Source organism: Pelobates fuscus, chromosome 11, assembly GCF_036172605.1.
Source record: "Pelobates fuscus isolate aPelFus1 chromosome 11, aPelFus1.pri, whole genome shotgun sequence".
NCBI classification, from domain to species: Eukaryota; Metazoa; Chordata; class Amphibia; order Anura; family Pelobatidae; genus Pelobates; species Pelobates fuscus.
In genome coordinates, this window is record NC_086327.1 from 34467711 (window position 1) to 34482154 (window position 14444).

General features: G+C 40.3%; 1 protein-coding gene across 4 annotated transcripts in view; it reads left to right on the forward strand.

The window, feature by feature from the left end:
- LOC134578172 (carcinoembryonic antigen-related cell adhesion molecule 16-like) overlaps positions 1–14444 on the forward strand; it is a 58161-nt gene that overhangs the window by 12063 nt on the left and 31654 nt on the right. For all 4 annotated transcript variants that reach the window (XM_063437179.1, XM_063437182.1, XM_063437180.1 and 1 more), the window contains exon 4: positions 9823–10092. In XM_063437179.1, coding sequence (XP_063293249.1) covers positions 9823–10092 — 270 coding nt within the window. The remainder of the gene's footprint in view (positions 1–9822; positions 10093–14444) is intronic.

A 14444-nucleotide genomic window follows, 5' to 3' on the forward strand; every position in this document is an offset into this window, starting at 1 on the left:
TTTTTGTTTTGTTTTTTTAATGATGGCCTACAGATTGGCTTAGAACCGTGCTCCTTAACCCCCTCCTCAAGGCACACTTAGCAGTCCAGGATTTAGGGATTACCCGGGTGTGTCTATGGTGCTTAAAAAAAGAAAAAAAAAAAACCTTAGAGTCTAAGGTGTTTTTTTTTTTTTTCATTACCTTAGACACACCCGGGTAATCCCTAAATCCTGGAGGGTAAGGTGTGCCTTGAGGGGAGGGTAAGGTGTGCCTTGAGGAGAGGGTTGAGGATTACTTGCTTAGTAGATCAGCCTACTGGTCTAAGTGAATCAGCGACGTCCCTGATTGGCAATAGTCTGTTCTTCCTCTAGCTGAATTTCAGACACCGGATGTTTTGGGGACAGCAAGGAAGGACATAGGTGAGCCAACGTTGGAGTTAAACTGTTCATGAATAGTGTAACCCCTATGGGTAAGGAAGCGCCAGTGACCTCCTGGCACCATAAAAACATGATTTCAAAGAAGTTGCTATGGTGCCCTTTGTGTTCTCTTAAGTAATGCTCAAGTGACTTTGTATTTTTATTAATTAAAGTTGAGAATACTGGCCCTCTATTTACTGGTGCAGCATTAGATAGATAACACAGGTCAACACTGATTTTATTGCCAATTATGTTAGATCAATTGTAGCATAACTCTGTGTCACTGATTCCGAACATGGTATCATTTTTTCTAGATTTGCTAAATGCCCCTATTGAAAAAGATAAACATTAATTGATGGAAGTACCCTATCCACAGGTCATATGGAAACTGTCTTGAACCATAGAAATAGCTAATGGCATTGAATTCAATACAACAATAAAACAAAGTAAGCTGATTCAGATAATCCCACAAAATGCATATAAAATGCTGTTTGTGCGCTTTTCTTTTATGTGGGCTATCAAGATAATCACATTGGAGGCTCCAACAAGAACCTTCCATCATGTGTTTGTGCCATCTCCCTTTTAAAGAGTTTGAGCTTTTCCTTGGTTAATTTTTCCACTGTCGTAGGTACTCTATAAACGTTTTGCAAACTTTATTGAGAGCACAAAACTTATCTTGATCTCCAGTCTTTACTGCAAAATAAGTTAGAAATGATTGTCTTTCAAAGTCAATGTTTTTCCTTTGTTTTTGCCACAAATATAGCAGAATATATTAGCTTTAGTTTATTCAGCCTCTTTGTGGAAAACTCTATGCAGATTTCCATGCAAAAATAAAATAAAAATAAAAACAAAATATGAAATTACATGCAACAGATAAACTTGCAAAACAATGTTAAAATTAGATTAACAATTACGTTAGATAAAAACAAAGTTACATATTAAAAAAAAAAGACCAGTAGCCACAAGTTAGTAGCCACAAGGGGTATTGGGATAAAATTACATGATTTTCCTATTACATGACTTAATGTCATGATTTTATAAAAGACACAGAGGCGAGTATTGCATATCCTTTTCTTTACTGGCCACCAATAGCAGCAAAGAATACAAAACAGAATGAAAATATACATAATAACATAGGCCACTCCCAGCCAAGTCCCAGAATAATAGTAGGCATCACCCTCAGATCTCCCTCTTTCTTGAAGATGCGACACACCACAACAGAAAAGTCCACAAAACAGGAAACCAGCAGACAGAATTCTTCAGCAACCGAAACGTAGAAGGTCATGATTGAGAACACAGGACCATTTAATCCACAACAGGAAACCAATTCAGAACATCGAAGGAACAGCTCCAACAAGATAACGCTCCCCTAAGGTAGATGAAAGAGGCATCAAACAGGGCCGGATCATGCTGTGAAAATATAAAGAACAGGAGCCCAAGGGTTAAATCGGTATCATAGACCAACATAAAGGCCAGATGCATTATAGGGAATAATCTACATCCCAAATGAACAACAGCCCATCCCAAAACACTAAACCGGTATAATGAAAACCAAACCTCATAAATAAAATTCCCCACTTACCATACCAACGAATCCAATCGCGTAAAACAAACAATACGGGTGGGAAAAACATAAAACAATGTCTTCATGATGGGTGGGACAATACTCCCCTCCGTGTCTTTAATAAAATCGTGACTTTACATCATGTAGTAGGAAAATCCTGTAATTTTATTACAAGACACGGATGCTGATTAACTACCGCAGAAAACACATGAGTAAAAGGCCAAAAATAAAATTCACGAAACGTTGATTCCCATGACCAATCGGCCATCCTCATAAGGTCCTCCAAACGTGTGCCCGTATCCCAGCATTGATGATGCAGAGGCTCCCCTGACAGAATGCGCTCCAAAAACAGAAACATTGATACCAGTGTGGCCCAGAATCCACTTCAACCATCAGGACAATGTAGTGCTCGCAACTGGGGCAAAAGGGGGATAAAAAGACAAGAAACATTGAGGTGTAGATGCGGAATGATGCGGTCTGGAATGATCTTCATATTCGCGTTAACACGCTAATGGGCATAAAGCCGGCGTGGAAGGGAAAGTTGGATACGATACCGACTTAATAGAAGTCTTAGTACATCTGGAAATATTGAAAGTCACACTCTCCGGAGTGTATGATCTGGCATCAAAATCCAAAGCACATATATTTGACACCCTTTTGCAAGAAATGAGGCAAAAAAGACAAACCAATTTAGCCGGCAAAATTTTACTGCATGATGGTCAATGTCATCGCTGGGCGTTAAAGCCCTGCACTGCTTGACAGCATATATCATTATGTAGTCCTTAAGGGGTTAAATATTTATGTATAAATGTTTTACCACCAAACAATTTTTTGGCGTACATACTGGAAATGTACTATTAGTACAAAAAATTTAATGTTTCACTTCAGTCCCACATAAGGATATGAGGGGGGAGTGGGACACAGAGAGCTGAGGGGGGAGAGGCACATAGAGGGCTAAGTGGGTGGGAAGAGGAATACGGAAAGTGGGATGGGGACAAAGAGACCCAGAAGGGCTGGCAGGGGGGACAAAGACACACCAAGGAGGGGCTGGGAGGAAGAGACACACAAAGGAGTTAGTGTGAAAAGAGACACACAGAGGTGCTGGGGAGACAAAGATAGATACAAAAGGGGTCTGGGAAGAAAAATAGACACACACAAAGGGACAGGAGGAAAGAGGCAGAAACCCACTAAGTTGCTTATGGGGGAGACACATAGAAGCACTGAGGAGGGGGAAAAACACACACACACAAAAGAGTTGGGGGACTGTCATGGCCGTTACTTGCACTGCCTGTCTCTTCCGGGTTGACGGACTGTAGCCACACCCCCCTCTGACGCGGTCTCATTGCGCTACATAATGCGACCGCGCCAGGCAACAGACGCTGGATTAATGAACAGCGTACCGCGGAATTATACCGGCTGCAACTTATCTCTTCAACCTTACCTGTGTACCGACCCGGACTCGTAAACGACTAACCTCCTTCTCCTTCCTCGACCACGGCTAGCACTTGACTCCTCTCGACATCTCTCCACGGAACAGCTCCGGAAGGCACTCTGGAACCAACTTCAAATCCTCTGGAAGCTAAGTTACCTCGCTGTATTATACGAACGTTCCCTGACTACTGAGCAAGCTCAGCCTGCTCACACTTCCTCCTATCGTTATAGGAGTAATTCCTAATTAATTACCATTCTACCACCATATGAGATATTTTCTATCAATTAAGCTAAAAACGAATCTCTGCAAGTTAAAGCTACATTGCTTCCTTCATATTATTGCTTCAATTCAATTGTATAAATTAATCTAAGAATCCACTCAGCAACTTGAACCATTTAAAGATACAGTACCTGTGTTTATTCAATCAAAATTATTAAAGACACAGTATCAGTTAAACTTCCTGGTGAACAGTCATCTCTTTATTTTCTCAACTCCTCACATTCACATCTAATTAATCAGAAATCTGCAGTTGAGCTCCTTCAAACTCTATGTGAACGTGACAGATTAATCCAGCCTTGTAATGGATCCAGCAGATTTCGATTCAAAATTGACGATGCTGAATCAAAGAGTCGATACACTTGCTCAAGGCATGCAAGATCTCCAGGCTACAAATGAACGGATTCTTACTTATGTTAGAGACTTACAAACCCACACTCCTCATGTTGTTATGCACTCAGCCAGTGAACCTGCTGTCTGTAATCCTGAGAAGTTTTCTGGAGATAGATCAAAATATAGGGAGTTCCTAAACTCCTGCAAACTATTGATTGCTCTAAAACCCCGATCTTATCCCACCGAGAGATCTAAGGTTTGTTCAGTTATCTCCTTCCTAAGAGGTGAACCCACTCCTTCTTGGAAAATGATGATCCCATCTTAGACTCATTGGACGAGTTCTTTGAAGCTATGTCTCTCCTTTACGAAGATCCTAATAAACAGTCTACAGCTGATTTAACCATCCGAACCCTCCAGCAAAAGCATAGACCTGTTGAGGATTACATAGCTGAGTTCAAGAGATGGGCAATAGAAACTCAATGGAACGATATAACCCTGCGCAACCAATTTCGAATTGGATTATCCGAAGGAGTAAAAGATGAACTTTCTCGAACTGAACTCCCTGCTACATTAAACGCTCTTATTCAACTATCTATCAGTATTGACAGACGGCTTAGGGAAAGAAAGGCTGAAAGAGCTCTCTCAGGTTCATCAATTAGGAAACCAGCTGCTCCTCCAAAACCAGTTGAAAAACCTTCATTGCCTAACGAACCTATGGAAATTGGCACTATAAGAAGTCCTCTCACACTAGAAGAAAAATCTAGAAGATGACTACTTAACCTTTGTATGTACTGTGCCTCACAAGACCACTTAATCCCGGACTGCCCTCTACTGAAAAGACCACGGAGTGGTAAGCATGCTCATTCCACTTCTATACTGAGTGCACTCCCTCCACTCAATTTTTCTCCATCTCTCTCATATTACAGTGGGACAAAGAAAGAATAACGACTGAAGCCATCGTTGACTCTGGGGCTAACGGAGTGTTCATCGATTCATCCTTTGTAATCAAAAATAAAATTCCTTGTGTCCGTAAAAGCACTTCTGTCTCTGTCAGAGTAATTGATGGCTCCCTCATAACCTCGGGTCCTATCACAAAAGAAACTATTCCTATACGAACAACTTCACTTAACACTCATACCGAATACCTCATTTTTGATGTTATCTCTTCTCCCCTTTTTCCGGTCATCCTAGGAATCAATTGGCTAAGGGACCACAACCCTCAAATTACCTGGTCTCCCTTTTCTCTCGCTTTTAACTCTGTGTACTGTAAGGAAACGTGCTTACAACATATTCCACTCCTCCAAACTATCGAAGAACCATCTATACCTTCTTGCTATTCAGAATTCTCTGATGTATTCAGTAAAAAGGAAGCTGAGACACTTCCACCTCATCGTCCCTACGACTACCCTATCGACCTCATACCTGGTGCCCCCATACCTTTTGGGCACATATACCCTCTCTCTGAATCTGAATTAAAAATCCTCAAGGAATACTTGGAGGAAAACCTCCGTAAGGGGTTCATCAGACCTTCCAGCTCACCTGCAGCCTCCAGTATGTTTTTTGTGAGGAATAAGGACCAGACCATCCGTCCCATCATTGATTACAGAGCTTTAAATAAGATAACAGTCAAAAATCGCTATCCTCTTCCCCTGATAAACTAGCTGATTGAAAGGTTAAAAACAGCCACTATCTATACTAAGCTTGACCTCCGTGGGGCATACAATCTCGTTAGAATCAAAGCCAACGATGAATGGAAAACTGCCTTCAGAACTAGATATGGTCTCTACGAGTATCTTGTGATGCCTTTTGGCCTCTGCAATGCCCCTGCCACCTTTCAACATTTCATAAATGACATCTTCAGGGATCTTCTGGACGTCTGTGTTATCATTTACTTAGATGACATTCTTATATACTCCAATACACCTGAAGAACATAAAAAACACGTGAGATGGGTGTTATCTAGACTGCGAACTCATAAATTATACGCTAAACCAGAAAAATGTCTCTTTAATGTCAACGAAATAACCTTCTTAGGTTACGTTATCACTCCTCATTCAATTGGAATGGATAACTCAAAAATCAGTTGTATCCTCAACTGGCCCATTCCTTCTAACGTAAAAGAATTACAACGGTTCTTGGGCTTTGCTAACTTCTACAGGAAATTCATTAAAAATTACTCTGATGTAACTCATTCACTTAATTCACTTAACAGCAAAAAACATGCTTTCAATTGGAATGAAAAGGCCCAAACGGCTTTCGATGAATTGAAAAGAAGGTTTACAACTGCTCCTATCCTTCAACTCCCTGATCCCACCTGTCTATATGTAATTGAAACAGACGCTTCAGAAACTGCTCTCGGAGCTGTCCTTTCCCAACACAAAACTCCTCAAGATCCTCTTCACCCTGTTGCCTTCTTTTCCCATTCCATGTCTCCGGCTGAAAATAATTACCCTATAGGAGAAAAAGAATTATTAAGCATAAAATTAGCTTTAGAAAACTGGAGACATCTTCTAGAAGGAACCCAAACTCCTATAATAGTTTATACTGACCATAAAAACCTTGAATATCTTCACTCCAACAAAACTCTGTCTGCGAGACAAGTAAGATGGAACCTCTTCTTCTCCCGGTTTAATTTTCAAATCGTTTTTAGACCTGGGGCAAGGAACAAAAAGGCGGATGCTCTCTCCAGAATTCATCAAGAACCTGAAGTAGAAAGTCCCCATACAGTCATCGGAATTCTCACATCCCTGATAGATGACATAAAAGGTCTTCATCCAGATGCTCTTGACCTTCCTAAATCAACTAAATTATCACTGAAGGACGGTCTCTATTATTTTCATGATAGAATTTACATTCCTCCCTCGCTTAGGAATAAAATACTTGAATTCATTCATGACTCTCCTCTGGCAGGTCATCCAGGTATCAAAAAGACCCTCGAATTATCCAAAAGATATTATTGGTGGCCGCGTCAGGACAGCACCATCGAATCCTACGTGAAAAACTGTTCAATCTGTCAAAGATCCAAATCTGACCGTCATCAACCCTTTGGTCAGCTGATGAACCTACCAGTTCCAGAGAGACCTTGGCAATCCATCTCTATGGATTTCCTGGTGGAACTTCCCCCTTCTCAACACCATTCTACCATTTTAGTAGTAGTAGACCGATTCACAAAGATGTCCCATTTCATTCCTTTGAAGAAATTACCCTGTTCATCAGAACTTTCCAAAACATTTCTCGATAACATTGTGAAACTTCATGGACTCCCAGATGAAATCATATCGGACCGCAGAACCCAGTTTACCTCCAAATTCTGGAATGCATTATGTACTTCCCTTCGTATCCAACGTAAACTATCTTCCGCTTATCATCCTCAAACCAACGGGCAGACTGAAAGAGTTAACCAATGCCTAGAACAATATTTACGTTGCTATTGTTCCCACCTACAGGATGATTGGATGACGTGGTTACCTATGGCCGAATTTGCTTATAACAACTCAGTTCATTCAAGTAGCAAAATGACTCCCTTCTTCTCCAATTACGGATTTCATCCCTCCTCATTTCCTTCTCAAATCATTCCTTCATCTAACCCCACTGTCTCGGATCAAATTTCTCATATGTCCTCCTTATTTCGACAATTACATGAGAATCTTGAAGTGGCATCTTCTAACCAGAAGAAGTTTTATGATGCTAAGAGACAACCTTCCCCTTCTTATAAAGTTGGCGATTTTGTCTGGCTCTCCTCAAAGAACATCTCCACCAACCGTCCTTCGAAGAAGTTGAGTTCCCTGTTTCTTGGCCCTTTTCAAATAACGTCTATCATAAACTCTAATGTTGTGAAATTGAAGCTTCCACCTACTTTTAAGCTTCACCCCGTCTTTCATGTGTCCTTGCTCAAGCCCTATCATCCTGATCCTTTTCAAAGAAATGTAATCACTTCTCCTGATCCTATCTTGGTACATGGTACTGAGGAATACGAGGTCCACAAAATTCTTGATTCAAGGATCCATCGTGGCTCTCTACAGTACCTCATTAGATGGAAGGGTTATGGAGTTGATGAAGATTCATGGGAAGATTCCTCTGAGATTCATGCTGATAGGCTGCGTACAGCCTTCCACAAACGTTATCCATCCAAACCACGTGGATAGCACCCGGTGGGTGCTCGTTACAGGGGGGATACTGTCATGGCCGTTACTTGCACTGCCTGTCTCTTCCGGGTTGACGGACTGTAGCCACACCCCCCTCTGACGCGGTCTCATTGCGCTACATAATGCGACCGCGCCAGGCAACAGACGCTGGATTAATGAACAGCGTACCGCGGAATTATACCGGCTGCAACTTATCTCTTCAACCTTACCTGTGTACCGACCCGGACTCGTAAACGACTAACCTCCTTCTCCTTCCTCGACCACGGCTAGCACTTGACTCCTCTCGACATCTCTCCACGGAACAGCTCCGGAAGGCACTCTGGAACCAACTTCAAATCCTCTGGAAGCTAAGTTACCTCGCTGTATTATACGAACTTTCCCTGACTACTGAGCAAGCTCAGCCTGCTCACACTTCCTCCTATCGTTATAGGAGTAATTCCTAATTAATTACCATTCTACCACCATATGAGATGTTTTCTATCAATTAAGCTAAAAACGAATCTCTGCAAGTTAAAACTACATCGCTTCCTTCATATTATTGCTTCAATTCAATTGTATAAATTAATCTAAGAATCCACTCAGCAACTTGAACCATTTAAAGATACAGTACCTGTGTTTATTCAATCAAAATTATTAAAGACACAGTATCAGTTAAACTTCCTGGTGAACAGTCATCTCTTTATTTTCTCAACTCCTCACATTCACATCTAATTAATCAGAAATCTGCAGTTGAGCTCCTTCAAACTCTATGTGAACGTGACAGGGACAAAGAGACACACAAAGTTGGAAAGTAGGTGCAAGTAGCTTGTCTTGCCTAGGGCGCAAAATATTCTTGCACCGACCCTGCTTGCAGACCCATGTGCCTGTAGTGATATCAAAATATATCCTGAACCAGGCCTGCGCCGCCTCACTATACAGAGATTACAACTGATGCTCCTTGAAAAATGGGGAGCAAAATGCACTTTTTCTTTTTTTCTGAAAGATGCGGGAAGGCACTAAGTACATAAACACCCCCAAACACCACCCTGTTCTGCTTATAGCTTCCCTACAATACAATATGAATCCTAAACATACAAATTCTAAACATACAGCACCCACAAGCACATATAGTCCCCGCACACAATATTGCATGCACCTTTGACTCATACAAAAATCCCCTTCACAACACTACATACAACCTACACACAAAATTTATATATTTTCACACCACACGCACATCTCATACAGCCTCCTATCAGTACTATTATTCTATTACTTAATCAGGGTGGTTTTGGTGCCTGGAATGTTCCTTAAAATCATGTGAGTAGTGCTGGAAATGAAGATAACCTTAGATAATGTGCTGTTTGCACAGGATAAATCCAAAGTCTTTAGTAACACAAAATAAATGTATAGAGAGGGATAGACGTTGTATGTTCCTAGTAATAGCTCACCTTTGTATATTCTACACAATTACCACTCTCCCACTCTCTGGGGTCTTAGAGCAAACAATTGCTTCTCTAATATGCAGAAATATAATACACATTTCCAACACATAGCACCCCCAAGCATAATTATTTCTGTTGTGTTTCTCCTCTTTTTGTTTTGTTTGTTGGCTAAGACTTTGTGGCAACTACTTATTTATTTTGTTTTGTTTGCTTTACACACCTCTCTTGACTGGGTATGTCTTGTTATTGCAGACGGCCCAGAAAATCTGATCATTACAGGTCCTAATGGCATTGAAAGCTACTTTAACATGACCGTGGGTACTTCCTTGTCATTAAATTGCTCTGCAGTATCTTTCCCTCCACCCACCTACCATTGGAAACACAATGAGATAGATTTGAGAAAATATGACTCCATTCTAACACTGGATCTCTCTTTGAAAGAAAATGGGAATTATACCTGTACTGCGTCCAATTCAAAGACAAACATTACTGTTGCCACCTCTGTAGTCGTGATTGTATATGGTAAGTCTTAATATCAAACGCCAAACCCAACCATATTTTATGCACTTATAATGCTGGGACATAACCGCAATTTTACTGGGAATAAAAGTGGTAACTTGTGTAGAAATACTCCTTTCTTTAACCAACCCTACACCTGCTATAGGCATTTCCTCTCATGTCCTTCTCCTATAGTAAGAGGATTTATGGGGCACTAAGCCATCACAATTCTAAGAAATTGCAATCAATATTATGTTGCTCCTAATGCTTTATTTATTCTCTACTTGATTACAAAATATTAATTATTTTAATTGAAATGGTTTTCTATCTCTGGGATTTCTGAAGTACGTGCTGCCAAAATTCTTCAGAGCAGCTATAACTTTTTACTTCTTAGAAACTGGTTATTAGGAGATTTTATTAGGAGTTTTAATAGAATAAAACAATGTATTGGCTTATCTTCACATATCGTGACTTGTAAACTAACATTTTACATTATAAAACGTGAACTCCATTTAAGCTAAGGGTCCCAGAAAGCCTACAGTAGAAAATAAATTGAGAGTCTGTAAGTATGATAAGAGAGATAACTTGGACACATTCTGTCACAGCATGACACAGATTCGGTGGCTAGCAACTGCACTTACACATGGTTGGGGATCGAGAGATCCACTTGTTTCCTTCTAGTGCATCCCACAAATTGGTCTCTGCCACTGCTTGGTGTGGCTGTTCTTTATGCTGCAGCAGATCAACAGCAGGGTTTAAATAAGCCTCTTCGACAATGGGGAATGCTATGGAGGGTCCCTTCATTCCAGAGGGACTCTCATATGGCCTACAAACCCAAGGACGCAGCAATATTTAAACATGGAGATTCCAAATCTTAAAGTGGCAAGGGAGAAGCTGTTAGGGGGGGCATTTGCTTATTTAAACTCCCATAGATCTCTGATCACTGCTCAACTGTATTGTGAATGTGTGTAGTTACTTATACTACGATATTACTTTGTCATGTAAAAAGTATTCTTGACCCTTTTCGTTGTTGATCATTCACTGCCTGGACCAAGCGTTTGCTTGCCTGACCATCTTTTCACCTGACTGATAAGTATCTGTCAGACTTTATTCACTAGAAACTACACTGCTCTTTAACCCCTTAAGGACCAAACTTCTGGAATAAAAGGGATTCATGACATGTCACACAAGTCATGTGTCCTTAAGGGGTTATCATTATTGCAACCAAACCCCTCAAACACAACAATAACACATTAATAAGTGCAAGAAAAGCATAGAGCACTTAAGAGTTCATGAGGTGTAAACAATAATCATCCCAGTCAATAAAAAAGCTGCCAAGCACACCCAAAGTGTATCTAATGCATGCAGACTGGAATAGTTGTTTAACTTGTCTGAGAGGTTGTGCCCACATTAGTATTGCTCTACATAGATCATTGTTAAACGTGATCCTTTAACAGCAGCTAAGATCCCGTGTTTGTCCATTACTTTCTGTGACCCGGGTGATTTAAAAGACAATGGTCATCAAAGTTTAATGATAGTTTTTTTGATACATATTGATTTTTTTTCCCCAGAAAATTTCACTTGTATTTATCCTGCTGAGCAGCCATGTTGGGTCAGATTCTACCGTTATCAGACCAAATGCTGCTCAAGCTAACTTACTGCTACGATTGCACTGTGTGCTGTGTGCATACCCCCCAATATTGATTTCAAACAGGCAAAGATGAAAACTTTAATTTTAAGGGCGTGAGTGGGAATGTGGCTAGGTGTGAGACTTCCTCAAAATGTTAGGTGATTTACTAATAATTTATGAAACTAAAATGTCATTTATATCACATTTACCTTATAGTGTGCACTCAATGATTTATTACAAAAAAAAACTATATTATATAGAAAATTAATCTTTGTTGAATACTCTATTCATAAAAGCTGTTCTTTTTTTTTTGTAACTTATTCCTAGTGTTGATAAAACCAAAATCTGTTTAGCAGTTTTAAATGGGGCTTTGTTATCTTTGATTATGTGAACAATGTAAGTGATCAGTTGTTTGCACATGTAATTGTGCTTGTCTCTTTAAAATCGCTTTATGTGACCTGCCAGTTACTAGGCCTCGCAGGGCAATCCCTGAATAACATGACATTACTCCTATACCACTAAGAATTCCCTACAATGTTGAACAAATGACAATAGAAATTGTGGCAATTACAGATAAGGAACAGCGCACTAACAAAAAATACAGTTTTACATTTTACAATGCTACTTAAAATCACAGCAAAAAAAAAATGGGAATCCAGTCCCACCATATGGCCGTGTTGTGTTAAGCCCACCACTACGCCACAGTACCCAAATATTGGTGGGTCCTACACTAATTCTAACTTGGGAGACAAATTAAACAGTGCTAGTGCCAATCTGTTGTAAGAGCATTGTGAAAATATATAATGGAAAATTAATGTGATAAAAGCACATTGAATAATATACTATGTTAAAACTAATCAATGAAAGTGATAGTGCTCTGATGTCTATACTCACAATGCATATACTATATCTGCTCTATATCAAATAAAAATTACTATGAAGTGACATTGTTATCCAAAACCTCCTCAAATATATACTTTCCTGTGGTCACCTCCAAAGGGCATTTGAAGCTGAGGGACAGAGTACGCAATTCAAAAGGAATCTCCAAACATACATAGAAAAAAAGGGAACTGGGTGCACACCCAGAACATGCATTTCTCAACAGTGAAGTACAGATTTTGATGAGATTTTATCTTAAAAGTGCATATTCACTTATACATTAATTTGTGTTTTTGTCTATACATCCTGGTGAACTCGTGCCCACTCTGTCTGTCAGCTAGAGTAGTTGGTCCTCATGTGCTATTTTGTTTCTTCACTGTATTTATACTTCTGGGCCAACGCATTTTATAATGAAAGTGCACTCTAAGTGCCATTCCCTGGTTCTGTGTCAAACCATTTTTGAGCTTAAAAAGCCAACAGTCCTTCAGGCATCCGTTTCTAATCCTCTCGCTTAGCATACTGATCAGCTACAACATTAATGGGACACTATAGTCACCTTAACAGCTTTAGTCACCAAAACAGCTTTAGCTTAATAAAGTAGTTTGGGTGAGCATGTCATTGAGGTGTTAACTTGCTTTAGAATTTTTTATTTCTTGCTTTGTAGATTGAACTTTAAACACACACACAGGGGGCTCTTGCATGGTCTAGCAGACTAATAACAGTGCAGACGATAAGAAATTCGAATTTGACCCCTGAAGGACGGCGGGCATTCTATGCCGTCCTTAGGGAACCGGCTCTAAATGCCGGAGGGTGGCATAGAACGTCCCCGCCGTCCAGGGTACTTACCCGGTCGCCGGTGATCCCATGCCGGCGATCGCAGTATGGGGACTTACCTGGGAGCCCAGGGAGTCTCCCTTCGTCCTCTTCGGTCCCCCTGGGCCATGTGATCGCGAGGTCCTTTCAAGTCCATAGCAATGCCAGCAGGGGGAGTGCCTGTAATGACAGGTACTCCCCCTGCTGCCTGGAAAAAAAATAAAAAATAACTTAAAACAGTGTAAAATTAAATAATATATACTTAGATCAAATATATATTTAGTATATCTATGATCTAAGTGTGTATATATACACATATACACACATACACATAAATACACATACACTATCTAAGTGTATTTAAATATTAATATATATATATATATATATATATATATATATACACAACTATATAAATATATTTATATTAAAGTACACGTACAATGATATTGATTAAATATATATATATATAATTATTATTATATATATTTATATATAATATAAAATAAATAAATATAATATATATGTGTGTAATTTCTTTCTAACTGTATTTTAAAATTAATATATATGGGGGCGGGGCTTGACCGCCATGCTAGACGGGCGCACTTAATGTGAGCTCCCGGCAAAATTATAAAACCGAGCAAAATAAACCAACTCAACCCTCAAGCAACCGAGACAACTCCGAGACAACACATTTGGAGGCATTTAGACGCTCGAGTGGTGGTTTTACCCCGTCGCAACTCTGAGGCCTACCTGTGGGGGCAGCTAGGGAGAAACGGCTGATCTCCCTGCTGAGCATCCTGCCAGGGCAAGAAGAGGTGAAGGGACCCCCCGTATCCCCCCTGCCGATGAGGGACCCAGTACTCACTCTTCGACTTGTCAAACTAAAGGGACAGCTGCAACACAGCAACAGCCCCTGCACTCTCAGGCCTCCCGTACAGTCACCACTAAAATGGCGGACATGCCATGTGATGGCAGTCTGGAGACATCGATGAGGCGCCTGGACGAAATCTTTGCCAACTTTTGGCTCAAACTTGCTGACAGGCACAAGAAT